The 20,445-nt window shown below is 41.4% G+C and overlaps 1 protein-coding gene across 1 annotated transcript in view; it reads right to left on the minus strand.

The window, feature by feature from the left end:
• Positions 1-20,445, minus strand: part of Ttc30 (tetratricopeptide repeat domain 30) — a 424,420-nt gene that overhangs the window by 139,607 nt on the left and 264,368 nt on the right. The window contains exon 11 of the mRNA XM_071666254.1: positions 11,091-11,301. Coding sequence (XP_071522355.1) covers positions 11,091-11,301 — 211 coding nt within the window. The remainder of the gene's footprint in view (positions 1-11,090; positions 11,302-20,445) is intronic.

Consider the following 20,445-nt stretch of genomic DNA (forward strand, 5'->3'; position numbering starts at 1 on the left):
ATAATCATGTATAACTGCCCTTAACATATCCAAAGTTTTTGATATAGTGTGGCATCAGGGCTCATATTTAAGCTTCCTTCTTTTGGCTTCCTTCCCTCACTTTGCACTTTCACATCTAGCTTCCTCTCTGACTGATCTATCTCTGTGGTTGTTGATGGATCAGCCTTCCCCACTTTTCTACAACAACAGTGGTGTCCCTCTAGGTTCAGTCCTGTACCCTACACTCTCTCTCCTCTTTTCCAATGATCTGCTCTCCTCTACAAATAATCAAATGCACTCGTATGCTGACAACTCAAGACTTCATTCATCCACATCCTTCAATTCTACTCCTTCTTCTCTCACTCAATCTGCATCTCATCTGTAAACCTAGGCATTGGGAAAGGTTGATCTGGGAAAAAATCATGATGTGAAAAGACAATAAATACAGAGTTTGATGTTATGTGGCTCATGGTCAGTTTCCCAACTACCACACTTTTCCTCTGTTTTGCCTATTGCTCTCCTAATTCTATAAATTTTATATTTTCCTTTGAGTATCTAAACTCCTGCTATGAGATTGTGACATCCTCTCACCCACAAGCCGAGATCCTCAACCACGGAAATTTCAATGCTCACCAGAGAGAATGGTTGAATTCCTCCCATATAGATGGGTAGAAGGATTGAATCCCACATGTTCTCCATTCTCAATGATTCAGAGCACATTACCTCCCACCCTACTCATATTCCTGACTACTGTGACCTCCTAATATTCTAGATTTGATTTTCACCTCAAGTACAACCTGCTTTAAGTACACAATCTTGCCCCTAATTGGTTCATCTGATCACCTTCTTATAAATGTATCTATTCTAATGGCATCTCCACTTCCAGCAGCCCCTTCTATGCATAAATACTGGCACCTCAACAAAGCTGACAGGCATAACTTACATAACTTCTTTCGTAACTTCTTTCTTGACTTTCATTGGGTAAATTACTTTTGTGAGGTGATGCTTCTGTCTCTGCTAAATGCATGGCAGAGGTTGCTGTTGCAGGAATGGAAGCAGTTATCCCCTCTTCCTCCAAGATGACTTCTTCATCCAATTCATGGTTCAGCTGTTTCTCTTCTGAAGTCATTCAGGCATATCGGGCTTGGAAAAACTCTCCTTCCTCTGGCTCCCATTAAGCTTTATCAGGCCCGTAATCACTGCAAGCAAGTTATCCCTGAGGTAAAGCATTCCTTTATTCAAAGGAAGTGCAATAATCTTTCCTCATCATCCAATGATAGGTCTTTCTGGACTTTAGCTAAGGGGATCTCTAACAACTTCTGTTGCTCTACCTTTCCTTCACCTTTCCGTTCAGTTGGTAGTGAAGCTGTCTCTGCCATAGACAAAGCAACTCTCTTTGGTTCCCATTTCTCCTCTAACTCTTCCAGGGATGATTCTAACATCCCTTCACTCCTGATGCTCCTCTTACTAATCCTATGTCCCTTTCTGTAATCTTTTTTCAGACTGTCCGAAAAGTGCCTCTCTCTCTCTCAGGACACCAGTATGTCTTCCGGAGGGCAAGATCCAATGGAGATATTCTTTCCTATCTTATTAATGTCTGGTTATCATCCCTGAAAGCTTATGCATAATCATGTATAACTGCCCTTAACATATCCAAAGTTTTTGATATAGTGTGGCATCAGGGCTCATATTTAAGCTTCCTTCTTTTGGCTTCCTTCCCTCACTTTGCACTTTCACATCTAGCTTCCTCTCTGACTGATCTATCTCTGTGGTTGTTGATGGATCAGCCTTCCCCACTTTTCTACAACAACAGTGGTGTCCCTCTAGGTTCAGTCCTGTACCCTACACTCTCTCTCCTCTTTTCCAATGATCTGCTCTCCTCTACAAATAATCAAATGCACTCGTATGCTGACAACTCAAGACTTCATTCATCCACATCCTTCAATTCTACTCCTTCTTCTCTCACTCAATCTGCATCTCATCTTGACACAGCTTCCTTGACAAACTCAGACTTGGACAGGATATCTCAGTGGGGTAGATGAAATCTAGTTAAGTTTAATGCCTCCAAAACACAGCTTCTAATCATCACTCTATCGAAAACTCCTCCCAACTCTCATCTCTCCTTTGATGGTTCTGTAGTTCTACCTCTTGACTCAATGAACATTCTTGGCATTGCTGTAACATTCACTCTTTCTTGAAAACCCACATTACAGGAATAGCAAAGTCTGCCTCTGAAATACTGGGTGTCCTGTTTAGATGTTGAAACTTCTTTTCTTCTAAACAGTTACACTGTTTAGGCAATGGATTGATTTGTCCTTGTATGGAGTACTGTTCTCACATTCGGGGTGGTTCTATCTCTGTATCCTTACTTGAAAGAGTTGAGTCAAAAGAAGTCTCACTCACAAACTGTTCCAGGCTAACTTCCAAACATGATGCTCTTGCCCTATGCTGCATGTTGGCTCACTTTCCATTTTCTATAAGCAATACTTTAGTTTTTGCTCCTGAAAGTGGGCTGCTTGTGTGGCCCCACCATTAGGTAGACTACACAATACTCAACAATCTGCTGCCTCACATGATACTATGCAGCAATAAGGAACTGAATGATGGGCCATTTTGATTACTGCTTCTTTCCCTACACATCAAAGCTTTGGAACTATCTACCTTCTCATGTCTTTCCTAATAACTATGAACTGGCACATTTTAGAAGACAGGGTTTTCACTTCTAAAATTCACTATTTTTTATTCCCTTTTATTCCCTTTCACTATTCTTTATATATTTCAATTAAGGCCTGGCCTTGATGTGGACCTTTGTCTATGACTGGAGCCTTAAAAGAAAGTATGGCAGTTACCTGCATCCTACATACAGAATGATTTATTCAAGAACAATGATTACACTTACCAATAATAGTACAGCAACTTATATGCTGACACAAAAGCAAAATTAGTGCTGAGAATAACCAGCAATTACATATCTTAGAATTAATCCCCTTACAATGAAAATGATACTGAAAACAGAATCCTTAATCAAAGCCTACTTACCATAGAATCAGCCAATGTAAAGACTAAATATACTGCAAGTGAAAGTAACTTGGAAGAATCTTGTCAAGAAAGACCTACAAAAGTCTCCTCTGTCACCAGGAAGGTATGAAAAATGTTCTGCTCTCCACAGTGCCCCTACAACCATCATTATAGATACACAAAATCAAACTACAGGTAATGTCTAAACAGTGACCCTGCAGAAAATATACAAGTCAATGGATGACCTAAGTGATGAGGAGGAACATCTACAATATTTATCAAATGGAGAGGAAAGTGAAGAACACCATGATAAATATGTAGAAATAAGACCTGAGAGTTATTTTTGTGGGATTACACAAGGAGGAAAGTAGCCATTGTCCACAAACCTTGCACTTGGCATTTTGCATGAGGAAGAAATTACATTATTGCTAATTTTAGCCTTATGTAATTCTGGGATGATGGAGGACTTTGGTAACAGATGACATCAAACTGATATAATATTTCTAAGAAGAATTAACAATAACCTCTTCACATATAATAGTCATTCACCATCATCACACAATTTCACTAAGAGGAGTTTAATATTTCTTAATATACTCATGTTATTCACTAATATCTTGCATAAGAAATATGCACATGAATTATGAAAAGAGTGAAAATTAAGTTCAAAAGAAAGATAGAATAAAAAATTCTAAATATTCTCCACACACATGCCAACCACTCTGTCCTCTAGCTCATCTTTAGTGTATGGTGCGACAAAGTATTTCTAATCATACTTAAGATACTGACCATCAATACTGTGTATATTCATGGAATACAAGAAAGAAACTATACCTCTACATCCTTCTCTCTTACTGGAAGCGGTCAAATGTTTCAAACACAACTCCTGTACTTTTGCATGTCAAGCTATCATTTCATGAAAGGAAAAATCAGCCTGAATTCTTGTACTGCAGGCATGGAGATGAGCACTGTAACTGCTACTGCCATGTAAAGGCTAAGGAGCATGTGGAAGTAGAGGTCAATATTGTATGAGTGTCTCTTGGACTTTGAATGAAAAGGTACAAAAAAGGGTGCATGTACTGAGGATGATACACATGAAAAGCTTGAGGGTGATACATAATGTGAGGTGGGTTGATTGTTTAAGGACAGACAATGTATGCAAAAGATGTATTCAAAGCAGTTTAAATGAAAAGGCCAACCAAGGTACGCTGAAACAGCTTGGACATACAGAGAGCACTAGCAAAGAATGACTGAATAGAAGGATTTAAGTTTTATTTTTTCTTTATTATACTTTGTCACTGTCTCCTACGTTAGCGAGGCAGCGCAAGGAAACTGATAAAAGAACGGCTTAACCCACCCACATGCACATGTATATACATACACATCCACACATGCACATATACATACTTATACATTTCAACGTATACATATATATATATACATACACAAACATATACATATACACACATGTACATAATTCGTACTTGCCTTTATTAATTCCCGTCACCACCCCACCACACGAAATAACAACCCCCTCCCTCCACATGCATGCGAGGCAGCGCTAGGAAAAGACAACAAAGGCCACATTCGTTCACACTGAGTCTCTAGCTGTCATGTATAATGCACTGAAAACACAGGATTTATGTATCAGGCATATATGTATCAAGGAAGAATATATATTTACCTACAAGTACATAAAACAAGCATTTGCCATCAGGCAAATTTAGCAATATAGTTCACTTTATACTGTATCTTGCTTGACTGAGATTGATAATTATTCTCTGCTGCCACACATGCTGTAAAATAATAATCTTGGGTTCATCTGACACTGTTCTAAGCGTTAGATAGGCTTCTTTTGGACATCCCTAGTGACACCATGAAAAGTGGAAGGATGGAGTAACACTGGCTTTGGAGGTATCAGGGCCTTACTTTTCTAATGGGTGAAAGGCATTTTCGGGATAGAAAGGATCTGATGATATGGTATAAGGAAGGGGGTGGAGGGGGAGATTGGGTGGGGGAAATGCTGTCTGTAGGTTGAACAAAGGCATGTGATGCAGTCAAGGTGAACTGCAGAGTAGTCTGGGGCTCAGCTATGGTTGGTAGGCTCTGGTTCAGGTACATTATATATAACAGCTATGGATTGGATGTAAACACATGAGGCCATTGCTTATTTGCTCCTGATGCTACTGCAATACAGTGATTGTGGCTATTTTTCACACACGTTCACCATTTCCTGTGTTAGCGATGAAGTGCCAGGAATAGAAAAAGAACAACCTCATTTGCTCACATCTACTCTTCAGCTTTCATGTATGATACTTCAATGCCAAAGTCCATTATTTACAGCCAAGCCCTACAGATCTTTCTGTAGTTTCCTCTACCCACTTCGTATGCTTTGGTTTCAGCCTACTGACAACACATTGCCCCATTCATAACACATTGCTCCAGTTTACTCTAACACCCTCCTAAATGTTTAGGCTCTGATAACTCAAAGCATCTCTCATTCCATCCTACCATTTCATCCTCAATCTCCCCCTTCTCCTTGTTCCCTCCATTTTAGATAAGTATACCCACTAGGTCCTTCTCTCCCCACTTATCCTCCCATGATGTTCACACCACTTCAACACACCTTTTTCAGCTCTTTCAACCATACTCTTTTAACTACTACACCTTCCCTATCCCATCATCACTTATTCAACTCTCCTTATGCCACACATTGTTTTAAAGAATTTCATTTCCAATGCATCCACCATCTTCTGTACGTTCATATTTTGGGCCCACAGCTTGCATCCATACAGTCACATTGGGACTAATAGATCATCAAATATACCCATCTTTACTCTTCTAACAGTGACCTTTCTCCATACACTCCTTAGAACACTTTGGAACTTCGCCCCCTCACCCACTCTGTTGTTCAATTCAGCTCCCAAAGCTCCATCTGCCATCATATCCACTCCCAGTATCTACAGAACCCAATTTCTTCCATGTTCACTCCATTCAAATACACTCAAACTGACCTATCTCTCTCCCCTACTAATCCTCATTGCCTCATCTTTATTCACATTAACTCTCACCTTCTTCCTTTCACACACACTCCCAAGTTCAGACACCAACTTGTGCAGTTTCTCACATGGATCATCCACCAAAACTGCATCATTTGAAGAAACATAAACACGACTTCTTTACTGTATACTGTAGAAATGGGCACTATATCTGGGTAATTAAAATATATGAACATAAGTATACATAAGTATACGTATGTAAGTAGGAGAGATGGCCAGAGAGCGTTATTGGATTACGTGTTAATTGACAGGCGCGCGAAAGAGAGACTTTTGGATGTTAATGTGCTGAGAGGTGCAACTGGAGGGATGTCTGATCATTATCTTGTGGAGGCGAAGGTGAAGATTTGTATGGGTTTTCAGAAAAGAAGAGAGAATGTTGGGGTGAAGAGGGTGGTGAGAGTAAGTGAGCTTGGGAAGGAGACTTGTGTGAGGAAGTACCAGGAGAGACTGAGTACAGAATGGAAAAAGGTGAGAACAAAGGAGATAAGGGGAGTGGGGAAGGAATGGGATGGATTTAGGGAAGCAGTGATAGCTTGCACAAAGATGCTTGTGGCATGAGAAGCGTGGGAGGTGGGTTGATTAGAAAGGGTAGTGAGTGGTGGGATGAAGAAGTAAGAGTATTAGTGAAAGAGAAGAGAGAGGCATTTGGACGATTTTTGCAGGGAAAAAATGCAAATGAGTGGGAGATGTATAAAAGAAAGAGACAGGAGGTCAAGAGAAAGGTGCAAGAGGTGAAAAAGAGGGTAAATGAGAGTTGGGGTGAGAGAGTATCATTAAATTTTAGGGAGAATAAAAAGATGTTCTGGAAGGAGGTAAATAAAGTGCGTAAGGCAAGGGAGCAAATGGGAACTTCAGTGAAGGGCGCAAATGGGGAGGTGATAACAAGTAGTGGTGATGTGAGAAGGAGATGGAGTGAGTATTTTGAAGGTTTGTTGAATGTGTTTGATGATAGAGTGGCAGATATAGGGTGTTTTGGTCGAGGTGGTGTGCAAAGTGAGAGGGTTAAGGAAAATTATTTGGTAAACAGAGAAGAGGTAGTAAAAGCTTTGTGGAAAATGAAAGCCAGCAAGGCAGCAGGTTTGGATGGTATTGCAGTGGAATTTATTAAAAAAGGGGGTGACTGTAATGTTGACTGGTTGGTAAGGTTATTTAATGTATGTATGATTCATGGTGAGGTGCCTGAGGATTGGCAGAATGCTTGCATAGAGCCATTGTACAAAGGCAAAGGGGATAAGAGTGAGTGCTCAAATTACAGAGGTATAAGTTTGTTGAGTATTCCTGGTAAATCATATGGGAGGGTACTGACTGAGAGGGTGAAGGCATGTACAGAGCATCAGATTGGGGAAGAGCAGTGTGGTTTCAGAAGTGGTAGACGATGTGTGGATCAGGTGTTTGCTTTGAAGAATGTATGTGAGAAATACTTAGAAAAGCAAATGGATTTGTATGTAGCATTTAAGGATCTGGAGAAGGCATATGATACAGTTGATAGAGATGCTCTGTGGAAGGTACTAAGAATATATGGTGTGGGAGGCAAGTTGTTAGAAGCTGTGAAAAGTTTTTATCGAGGATGTAAGGCATGTGTAGTGTAGGAAGAGAGGAAAGTGATTGGTTCTCAGTGAATGTAGGTTTGTGGCAGGGGTGTGTGATGTCTCCATGGATGTTTAATTTGTTTATGGATGGGGTTGTTAGGGAGGTGAATGCAAGAGTTTTGGAAAAAGGGGCAAGTATGCAGTCTGTTGGGGATGAGAGAGCTTGGGAAGTTGATGATACAGCGCTGGTGGCTGATTCATGTGAGAAACTGCAGAAGCTGGTGACTGAGTTTGGTAAAGTGTGTGAAAGAAGAAAGCTGAGAGTAAATGTGAATTAGAGCAAGGTTATTAGGTACAGTAGGGTTGAGGGTCAAGTCAATTGGGAGGTAAGTTTGAATGGAGAAAAACTGGAGGAAGTGAAGTGTTTTAGATATCTAGGAGTGGATTTGGCAGCGGATGGAACCATGGAAGCGGAAGTGAATCATAGGGTGGGGGAGGGGGCGAAAATTCTGGGAGCGTTGAAGAATGTGTGGAAGTCAAGAACATTATCTCAGAAAGCAAAAATGAGTATGTTTGAAGGATAGTGGTTGCAACAATGTTATATGGTTGCAAGGCGTGGGCTATGGATAGAGTTGTGCGCAGGAGGGTGGATGTGCTGGAAATGAGATGTTTGAGGACAATATGTGGTGTGAAGTGGTTTGATCGAGTAAGTAATGTAAGGGTACGAGAGATGTGTGGAAATAAAAAGAGCGTGGTTGAGAGAGCAGAAGAGGGTGTTTTGAAATGGTTTAGGCACATGGAGAGAATGAGTGAGGAAAGATTGACCAAGAGGATATATGTGTCGGAGGTGGAGGGAACGAGAAGAGGGAGACCAAATTCTAGGTGGAAAGATGGAGTGAATAAGATTTTGAGTGATTGGGGCCTGAACATGCAGGAGGGTGAAAGGTGGGCAAGGAATAGAGTGAATTGGATCGATGTGGTATACCGGGGTTGACGTGCTGTCAATGGATTGAATCAGGGCATGTGAAGCATCTGGGGTAAACCATGGAAAGTTCTGTGGGGCCTGGATATGGAAAGGGAGCTGTGGTTTCGGGCATTATTGCATGACAGCTGGAGACTGAGTGTGAGCGAACGGGGCCTTTGTTGTCTTTTCCTGGTGCTGCCTCGCGCACATGAGGGGGGAGGGGGATGTTATTCCGTGTTTGGCGGGGTGGCAATGGGGGTGAGTAGGGGCAGACAGTGTGAATTGTGTGCATGTGTGTATATGTGTGTGTCTGTGTGTGTATATATGTGTGTACGTTGGGATGTGTGGGTGTGTATGTTTGCGTGTGTGGAGGTGTGTGTGTGTGCATGTGTGTGGGGGTGGGTTGGGCCATTTCATTTTGTCTGTTTCCTTCCACTACCTCGCAGGCGCGGGAGACAGCGACAAAGCAAAATAAATATAAATAAATAAATATGTATCATTTCCTTTTCTTTTCTTCCATACCTATTTACTGTTTCCTGTGTTAACAAGATAGCATCAGTAAAAGATGAAGAAAAGGCCTCATTTGCTCACATCCAATTTCTGTCAAATGTAATGCACCAAAACCACAGCCCCCCTATCCACAACCAGGCCCACAACTTCCTATGGTTCTTAGCTACCCTGGTTCAGTCCACTGATAGCATGTCGACCCTAATATACCACATCATTCCAATTCACTATGTCCTGTGCATGCCTTTCACTCTCCTGCTAGTTCAGGCCTTGAACACTCAAAATCTGTTTCATTCCATCCTTCCATCACCTTATCCCTTTCATTTGAAACATGTATATCCTCTCATTCATTCTCTCAATATGTCCAAATCATTTCAGAACACTCTCTTCAGCTTTCTCAACTATACACTTCTGATTACCACACCTCTCTTTTACTCTGTCATTACTTACATGTTCAACCCTCCTTACACCACATATTGTCTTCAAATATTCTGCTTCCAATACATCCACCCTCTGTACATTCTTATCTATAAACCCTGCCAGATAATGACCTCTTTTTCCAGGCATTCCTCAATGCTCCCAAAACCTTCACTCCCTCACCCACCCTATGACTCACCTTCACTCCCATAGATGTATTCTCTGCCATGTCTACTTCTAGGGATCTAAAACTCTTCACTTCCCCCAATTTTTCTCCATTCAAACCCATCCTAACTGACCTATCTGTCTGTTCTGCTGAACCTTTTAGCCTTGCTTTTATTCACATTTCTCTATGACTTTCTTCTCTCACACTAATTGTGAAACCATCAATTCATACATATGATAGTCTGACATATATCTGTTGATGAACATGATGGCACTGTTTATCACATACTAATGGTACATACTATCTCTCTATATATCTGATGCCTGTTCCAACTGGAACTCCTCAAGGGGTTGGCCACATCAATAGAGTCTCCATAACAACTGAACCCCAGTGTTGCTTCTCAGTTTTTAGTGCCTCACCTTTAACAGGGCACTGGAAGAGGGCAACTCTAGCGTAGTGTTTGTAGAGACTCCTACTTAATGTTCCTACTGACGACTTCTTCCTAATGCTCCTACCAACTAATTCTACCTAATGCTCAATCCAAAATGTTCCTACCTATTTTTCTATCTATGGCTCCCACCATTTTGCCAAAAGGCAGGGCTAGCATATAGTGCTCAATGCAGGAAAGTCTAGATTATGAAGAATGAGCTGCATGAGCAAAGTGATATCATGCATTGTGTTAAAAGATATCATGCATTATTTGTTAAGTGATATCATGCATTATGTGTTAAGTGATATCATGCATTATGTAAGACAAGGAGAGATTGTATGTTTGTGGACATAATGACAGTAGTCCACATATGGATGAGGCAGAAAGTGCAACTTGACAACCACTAGTCCACAGGTGGATGAGGCAGAAAGTGCAACTTGACAACCACTGATGTGATGACTCTCTATGCAGCTGTCACTAACTCTCCTGATATCCTGGGAGGTAGTAGTGGTAATATACCTTCCTGGTCGTTGGCTACCTTACAAAAACTACCTACTAATGCTACACACCAAAATCAGTTATGATGCCTCATGTTTCACAAGTGTTTAAGTGAGGATTTCATTGGCCTTTTATGGAGGAATCTTTGTAATAGTTTATTTAAGACAGGGAGAGATCAGGAGCTACAACTGGCACTAGTCTAATCAAGATGAGTGCTAGAAGAAGAAAATGAATGAAATCAAAGGAACTCTTACCCTGGGCAACCTTAGCTAAACTTGATGCTAGTGCAGGCTAACTATACTAAGGCAACAAATAATGAATGCTTCTCACGCTTGAAGAACAGTGGCTTATGACAATTTGTTTCCCATTTGAATTCCAAATACTTTTGTTTAAACAGCATTCATATAAAATATCCAAAGCATTTTTAGGAGATGCAATGGAAAGTGGCTGAAACAGAAAATTCTCTCTTTATGAACAACTAAAAATCCCATTATATACCCAACTACATTCAAGTCATCCTTACATTGTCATAGTTCTTCTTCACAATGGGCTCATAAAATCCAGTAGCTTCCTTGAATTTGTTCTCCTGCATGAAAAGCACATGAGCTACATTCAGTTTCCATACATCAGATTCGTTGCAGAACTCTACAGACTTCCGGAAGATTTTCTCCACTTGGGAATAGTTCTCCATATCCCAGTATATCTTTGCTTGTGCCATTAAGACTGGTATATATCTGAAAATATTCTTAGAATTACAACTTTGTCAAAATATATTCCTAACCAATTTTGAAACTTTCAGAGAAGAAAAGATGAAAAAAATACTGATTCTGACTTTTGAACAAATATGCAATTGGGTGAGACATGCAAGGGATACAGTGGTTACAGGGGACAATGTGCTGTCTGTGATGTGAGTCAGGGCATATGAAGTGGTTGGAGGAAATCATGGAAAGGTTTGTGGGGCCTGGGTATGGATAGGGGCTCTTTTGGTGCATTATACATAACAGGTAGAGTGTGTATGTGAGCCATTTCTTCATTTGTACCTGATTCTACCTTGCTAAAGTGGGAAATGGTGAACATATATGAAAGAAGAAAGAAAAACTTTTAAGATTTTAAAAGCAATACTCTTAAACTAGGTAATAAGATTACATAGTTACAACTCTTTGCACCAAATTTCTTTTCATAAAAAATTGACCAGCAGAGATATTTCAGTACGTGATCTGTCTTGTAAAATCAGCAGCAGTAGTATCATAACAATGAGGTTAGGAAATGCTCTTACTACAGTAGAGGCTCAAAGCTGGGAAGTCTGAATTTCACTGCCTCAAGGGGATACTCTAATTTTCTTGAGTATTCAAGTTTCACCCCACCTTCTCATGGTGACCTCCTTATTATACTCTTAGGGTAGGAACAGATGATGGGGGCATTGCCCAACTCCATCAGGGTAAAGCATTTTTTTTATAGGAAAACACTTAAGATGTGGTGGGATATTGTTTTCTGGACACTCTGAGAACCTGCTGCCCCTGGAAAACACAACCCTGTCTAAAGCCTATGCCTTGCAACCATATAACATTGTAGGAGCCACTATTCCTTCAAACATACCCATTTTTTCTCTAAGAGATAACGTTCTCACCTTCCATGCATTCTTCAATGCTCCTAGAACCTTCGCTCTCTCCCCCACCCTGTGACTCACTTCCACTTCCATGGTTCCATCCACTGTTAAGTCCACTCCCAGATATCTAAAACACTTCACTTCCTCTAGTTTTTCTCCCTTCAAACATACCTCCCAATTAACTTGTCCCTCAACCCTACTGAACCTAATAACCTTGCTCTTATTCACGTTTCTTCTTTCACACACTTTACCAAACTCAGCCACCAACCTCTGCAGTTTCTCACCTAAATCAGCCACTAATGCTGTATCATCAACAAACAACAACTGACTCACTTCCCAAGCCCTCTCCATAACAAATGATTGCCTACTTCTCCCTCTCTCCAAAGCTCTTGCACTCACCTCCGGAACCACACCATCCATAAACAAGTTAAACAACCATGGAGACATCATGCACCCCTGCCAAAAACGACATTCACTGGGAATCAATCACTATCCTCTCTTCCTACTTGTACACATGCCTTACATCCTTGGTAAAAACTTTGCTTATAGCAACTTACCTCCCACACCATATACTCTTAAGGTCTTCCACAAAGCATCTCTATCAACCCTATCATATACCTTCTCCAGATCCATAAATGCTACATACAAATCCATTTGCTTTTCTAAGTATTTCTCACATACATTCTTCAAAGCAAACACCTGAACCAAGCATCCTCTACAACTTCTGAAACCACACTGCTCTTCCCCACTCTGATGCTCTGTACATGCCTAAATCCTCTCAGTCAATACCCTCCCATATAATTTCCCAGGAATTCTCAACAAACTTGTGCCTCTGTAATTTGAACACTCGCCTTTATCCCCTTTGCCTTTGCAAAATGGCACTATGCATGCATTCTGCCAATCCTCAGGAACTTCACAGTCACCCCCTTTTTTAATAAATTCCACTGCAATACCATCCAAACCTGCTGCCTTGCCAGCTTTCATCTTCTCCAAAGCTCTCACTACCTCTTCTTTGTTTACCAAACCAATCTCCCTGACCCTCTCACTTCACACACCAAACTGACCAAAACACCCTATATCTGCCACTCTATCATCAAACATATTCAACAAACCTTCAAAATACTCACTCCATCTCCTTACTTCATCACTACTTGTTATTACCTCCCATTTGCCCCTTTCAATGATGTTCTCATTTGTTCTCTTGTCTTACGCACTTTATTTATCTCCTTCCAAAACATCTTTTTATTCTCCTTAAAGTTTAATGATACTCTTTCACCCCAACTCTTATTCACCCCCTTTTTCACCTCTTGCACCTTTCTCTTGACCTCCTGCTGCTTTCTTTTATACATCTCCCAGTCATTTGCACTATTTCCCTGCAAAAATCGTCCAAATGCATCTCTCTTCTCTTTCACTAACAATCTTACTTCTTCATCCTACCACTCACTACCCTTTCTAATCTGCCCACCTCCCACCTTTCTCATGCCACATGCATCTTTTGCGCAAGCCATCACTGCTTCCCTAAATACATCCCATTCCTCCCCCACTCCCCTCATGTCATTTGCTCTCACCTTTTGCCACTCTGCACTCAATCACCTGGTATTTCCTCACAAACCTCTCCTTTCCACGATCACTTACTCTCACCATTCTTTTCTCCCCAACATTCTCTCTTCTTTTCTGAAAACTTCTGCAAATCTTCACCTTCACCTCCACAAGATAGTGATCAGACACACCTCCAGCTGCCCCTCTCAGCACATTAACATCCAAAAGTCTCTGTTTTACATGCCTACCAATTAACACGTAATCCAATAACGCCCTCTGACCATCTCTCTTACTTACATACTTATGTATATCTTTCTTTTCAAATCAGGTATTCCCATTCACCAGTCCTTTTTCAGCACACAAATCCACAAGCTCTTCACCATTTCCATCTACAACACTGAACACTCCATGTACACCAATTATACCTTCAACTGACATAATACTCAGCTTTGCATTCAAATCACCCATTCCTATAACATGGTCTCGTGCATCAAACCAGTTAACACACTCACTCAGCTGCTCCCAAAACACTTGCCTCTCATGATCTTCTCATGACCAGGTGCATAGAAACTAATAATCACCCATCTCTCTCCATCCACTTTCAGCTTTACCCACATAAATCGAGAATTTACCTTCTTACACTCTATCATATACTCCCACAACTCTTGCTTCAGGAGCAGTGCTATTCCTTCCTTTGCTCTTGTCCTCTCACCAATCCCTGACTTTACTCCCACAGGAGAATCCCTGACTTTACTCCAAAAACATTCCCAAACCACTTGTCACCTTTACACTGTAGCTTCGTTTCACTCAGAACCAAAACATCCAGGTTCCTTTCCTCAAACATTATCCATATGTCTCCTTTTTTCTCATCTTGGTTACATCCACACACATTCAGACACCCCAATCTGAGCCTTCAAAGAGGATGAGCGCTCCCCGCACGACTCTGTCTTCTATTTCTCCTTTTAGAAATATGAATACAAGGAGGGGGATTTACAACCCTCCGCTCCCGCCCCCTTTAGTCGCCTTCTATGATATGCGGGGAATACGTGGGAAGTATTCTTTCTCCCCTATCCCCAGGGATAAAATAATATTCATTTTTGTCTTCATACATATTCACCATTTCCCGCATTAGCAAGGTAGCGTTAAGAACAGAGGAATGAGCCTAGGAGGGAAAATTCTCATGGCCCCCTTCTCTGTTCCTTCTTCTGGAAAATAAAACCTCAAGAGGAGGATTTGCAGCCCACTGCTCCCATAAATAATGTACATATCTATATCCCTAGGGATAGGGGAGAAAGAATACTTCCCACGCATTCCTCACGTGTCGTAGAAGGCGATAAAATGGGACGGGAGCAGGGGGCCAGAAACCCTCCCCTCCTTGTATTTTAACTTTCTAAAAGGGGAAAAAGAAGAAGGAGTCATGCGGCGAGTGCTCATCCTCCTTGAAGGCTCAGATTGGGGTGTCTAAATGTGTAAGGATGTAACCAAGATGAGAAAAAAGGAGAGATAGGTAGTATGTTTGAGGAAAGGAACCTGGATGTTTTGGCTTTGAGTGAAATGAAGCTCAAGGGTAAAGGGGAAGAGTGGTTTGGGAATGACTTGGGAGTAAAGTCAGGGGTTAGTGAGAGGACAAGAGCAAGGGAAGGAGTAGCACTACTCCTGAAACAGAAGTGGTGGGAGTATGTGATTGAGTGTAAGAAAGTAAACTCTAGATTGATATAGGTAAAACTGAAAGTGGATGGAGAGAGATGGGTGGTTATTGGTGCATATGCACCTGGGCATGAGAATAAAGATCATAAGAGGCAAGTGTTTTGGGAGCAGCTGAGTGAGTGTGTTAGTAGTTTTGATGCACGAGACCGGGTTATAGTGAAGGGTGATTTGAATGCAAAGGTGAGTAATGTGGCAGTTAAGGGAATAATTGTTGTACATGGGGTGTTCAGTGTTGTAAATGGAAATGGTTAAGAGCTTGTAGATTTATGTGCTGAAAAAGGACTGGTGATTGGGAATACCTGGTTTACAAAGAGAGATATATATAAGTATACGTATGTAAGTAGGAGAGATAGCCAGAGAGTATTATTGGATTACGTGTTAATTGATAGGAGCACGAAAGAGAGACTTTTGGATGTTAATGTGCTGAGAGGCGCAAGTGGAGGGATGTCTGATCATTATTTTGTGGAGGCGAAGGTGAAGATATGTAGAGGTTTTCAGAAAAGAAGGGAGAATGTTGGGGTGAAGACAGTGGTGAGAGTAAGTGAGCTTGGGAAGGAGACTTGTGTAAAGAAGTACCAGGAGAGACTGAGTATAGAATGGAAAAAGGTGAGAACAAAGGACGTAAGGGGAGTGGGGGAGGAATAGGATGTATTTAGGGAAGCAGTGATAGCTTGCACAAAAGATGCTTGTGGCATGAGAAGCATGGGAGGTGGGCAGATTAGAAAGGGTAGTGAGTGGTGGGATGAAGAAGTAAGATTATTATTGAAAGAGAAGAGAGAGGCATATGGACGATTTTTGCAGTGAAATAATGCAAATGACTGGGAGATATATGAAAGAAAGAGGCAGGAGGTCAAGAGAAATGTGCAAGAGGTGAAAAAGAGGGCAAATGAGAGTTGGGGTGAGAGGGTATCATTAAATCTTAGGGAGAATAAAAAGATGTTTCGGAAGGAGGTAAATAAAGTGCGTAAGACAAGGGAACAAATGGGAACATCAGTGAGGGGGGCTAATGGGAAGGTGATAACAAGAAGTGGTAATGTGAGAAGGAGATGGAGTGAGTATTTTGAAGGTTTGTTGAATGTGTTTGATGATAGAGTGGCAAATATAGGGTGTTTTGGTCGAGGTGGTGTGCAAAGTGAGAGGGTTAAGAAGAATGATTTGGTAAACTGAGAAGAGGTAGTAAAAGCTTTGCGGAAGATGAAAGCTGGCAAGGCAGTGGGTTTGGATGGTATTGCAATGGAATTCATTAAAAAGGGGGTGACTGTATTGTTGACTCGTTGGTAAGGTTATTTAATGTATGTATGACTCATGGTGAGGTGCCTGAGGACTGGCGGAATGCTTGCATAGTGCCATTGTACAATGGCAAAGGGAATAAAAGTGAATGCTCAAATTACAGAGGTATACGTTTGTTGAGTATTCCTGGGAAATTATATGGGAGGGTATTGACTGAGAGGATGAAGGCATGTACAAAGCATCAGTGTGGGGAAGAGCAGTGTGGTTTCAGAAGTGGTAGAGGATGTGTGGATCAGGTGTTTGCTTTGAAGAATGTATGTGAGAAATACTTAGAAAAGCAAATGGATTTGTATGTAGCATTTATGGATCTGGAGAAGGCATATGATAGAGTTTATAGAGATGCTCTGTGGAAGGTATTAAGAATATATGGTGTGGGAGGCAAGTTGCTAGAAGCAGTGAAAAGTTTTTATTGAGGATGTAAGGCATGTGTACGAGTAGGAAGAGAGGAAAGTGATTAGTTCTCAGTGAATGTAGGTTTGCGGCAGGGGTGCGTGATGTCTCCATGGTTGTTTAATTTGTTTATGGATGGAGCTGTTAGGGAGGTAAATGCAAGAGTTTTGGAAAGAGGGGCAAGTATGCATTCAGTTGTGGATGAGAAAGCTTGGGAAGTGAATCAGTTATTGTTCGCTGATGATACAGTGCTGGTGACTGATTCGGGTGAGAAACTGCATTAGTTGGCGACTGAGTTTGGTAAAGTGTGTGAAAGAAGAAAGCTGAGAGTAAATATGAATAAAAGCAAGGTTATTAGGTACAGTAGGGTTGAAGGAAAAGTCAACTGGGAGGTAAGTTTGAATGGAGAAAAACTGGAGGAAGTAAAGTGTTTTAGATATCTGGGAGTGGATTTGGCAGCTGATGGAACCATGGAAACGGAAGTGAATCATAGGGTGGGGGAGGGGGCAAAAGTTCTGGGAGCGTTGAAGAATGTGTTGAAGTCGAGAACGTTATCATAGAAAGTAAAAATGGGTATGTTTGAAGGAATAGTGGCTCCAACAATGCCATATGGTTGCGAGGCATGGGCTATAGATAGAGTTGTGCGCAGGAGGGTGGATGTGCTGGAAATGAATTGTTTGAGGACAGTATGTGGTATGAGGTGGTTTGATTGAGTAAGTAATGAAAGGGTAAGAGAGATGTGTGGTAATAAAAAGAGTGTGGTTGTGAGAGCAGAAGAGGGTGTTTTGAAATGGTTTGGTCACATGGAGAGAATGAGTAAGGAAAGATTGACAAAAAGGATATATGTGTCACAGGTGGAGGGAACGAGAAGTGGGAGACCAAATTGGAGGTGGAAATATGGAGTGAAAAAGATTTTGAGTGATCAGGGCCTGAACATGCAGGAAGGTGAAAGGCATGCAAGGAATAGAGTGAATTCGAATGATGTGGTATACCGGGGTCGGCGTGCTGTCAATGGATTGAACCAGGGCATGTGAAGCATCTGGGGTAAACCATGGAAAGTTTTGTGGGGCCTGAATGTGGAAAGGGAGCCACAGTTTTGGTGCATCATACATGACAGCACGTCAACCCCGGTATACCACATAATTCCAATCCACTTTATTTCTTGCATGTCTTTCACCCTCCTGTATGTTCAGGCCCCAATTGCTCAAGATCTGTTTCACTCCATCATTCGACCTCCAATTTCATCAACTGCTTCTCTTCATTCCCTCCACCTCTAACACATATATCCTCTTTGTCAATCTTTCCTCACTCATTCTGTCCATGCGACCAAACCATTTCAATACACCCTTTTCTACTCTCTCGACCACACTCCTTTTATTACCGCACATCTCTCTTACCCTGTCATTACTTACTCGATCAAACCACCTCATATCACATATTGCCCTCAAACATTTCATTTCTAACTCATCCACCCTCCTCCGCACAACCCTATCTATAGCCCATGCCTTCCAACCATATAACATTGTTGGAACTAGTATTCCTTCCAACATACTCAATTTTGCTCTCTAAGATAACATTCTCGCCTTCCAAACATTCTTCAAGGCTCCTAGAAACTTCACCCCCTCCCCCACCCTATGACTCACTTCCGCTTACATGGTTCCATCCACTGTCAAATCCACTCCCAGATATCTAAAACTCTTCACTTCCTCCAGTTTTCTCCATTCAAACTTACCTCCCAAACACCTTGTCCCTCAACCCCACTGAACCTAATAACCTTGCTCTTATTCACATTTACTCTCAGCTTTCTTCTTTCCCACACCTTACCAAACTCAATCACTAACTAATGGAATTTTTCACCCAAATCAGCTGCTAGCACTGTATCATCAGCGAACAACAACTGACTCAATTCCCAAGCCCTCTCATCCACAAGAGACTGCATACTTGCCCCTCTCTCCAAAACTCTTGCATTCACCTCCACATTCTCATCCACAAACAAATTAAGCAACCATGGAGACATCACGCACCCCTGCCGCAAACCAACATTTATTGAGAAACAATCACTTTCCTCTCTTCCTACTCGTACACATGCCTTACATCCTCCTCTTCACTGCTTCTAACAACTTGCCTCCCACACCATATATCCTTAATACCTTCCACAGAGCATCTCTATCAACTCTATTGTATGCCTTCTCCAGATCCATAAATGCTCCATTTGCTTTTCTAAGTATTTCTCATATACATTCTTCAAAGCAAACACCTAATCCACACATACTCTACCATTTCTGAAACCACACTGCTCTTCCCCAATCTGATGCTCTGTACATGCCTTCACCCTCTCGGTCAATACCCTCCCATTCAATGGGAACCAATCACTTTCCTCTCTTCCTACTTGTACACATGCCTTACATCCCTGATAAAGACTTTCACTGCTTCTAGCAACGTACCTCCCGCACCATATACTCTTAATACCTTCCATAGAGCATACCTATCATCTCTATCATATGCCTTCCCCAGATCCATAAATGCTACATACAAATCCATTTGCTTTTCTAAGTATTTCTCACATACATTCTTCAAAGCAAACACCTGATCCACACATCCTCTAACACTTCTGAAACCACACTGCTTCCCCAGTCTGATGCTTTGTACATGCCTTTACCCTCTCAATCAAAACCCTCCCATATATTTTCCCAAGAATACTCAACAAACTTATACCTCAATAATTTGAACACTCACCTTTAACCCCCTTTGCCTTTGTACAATGGCACTATGAATGCATTCGGCCAATCCTCAAGCACTTCACCATGAACCATACATATATTGAATATCCTTACCAACCAGTCAACAACAGTCACCCCCATTTTAATATATTCCACTGCAATAACATCCAAACCTGCCTGCCACCTTGCCGGCTTCCATCTTAGATAAAGCTTTTACTACCTCTTCTCTGTATACCACTCTCCCTGACCCTAATCTGCCATAGGCATCTTTTGTCCAAGTCATCACTAGTTCCCTAAATACATCCCATTCCTCCCCCACCCCCCTTACATTTATTCATTTATATCTTATTATGCTTCGTGCTGTCTCCCACATTAGCGAGGTAGTGCAAGGAAACAGATGAAAGAATGGCCCAACCAACCCACATCCACATGTATATACATATGCGTCCACACAAGCACATATAAATACCTATACATCTCAATGTATACATATATATACACACACAGACATATACATTTTTGCACATGTACATAACTCACACTGTCTGCCCTTATTCATTCCCGTTGCCACCCCGCCACACATGAAATGACAACCCCCTCGCCCCACATGTGCGTGAGGTAGTGCT

This window comes from Panulirus ornatus, chromosome 11 (assembly GCF_036320965.1).
Source record: "Panulirus ornatus isolate Po-2019 chromosome 11, ASM3632096v1, whole genome shotgun sequence".
NCBI classification, from domain to species: Eukaryota; Metazoa; Arthropoda; class Malacostraca; order Decapoda; family Palinuridae; genus Panulirus; species Panulirus ornatus.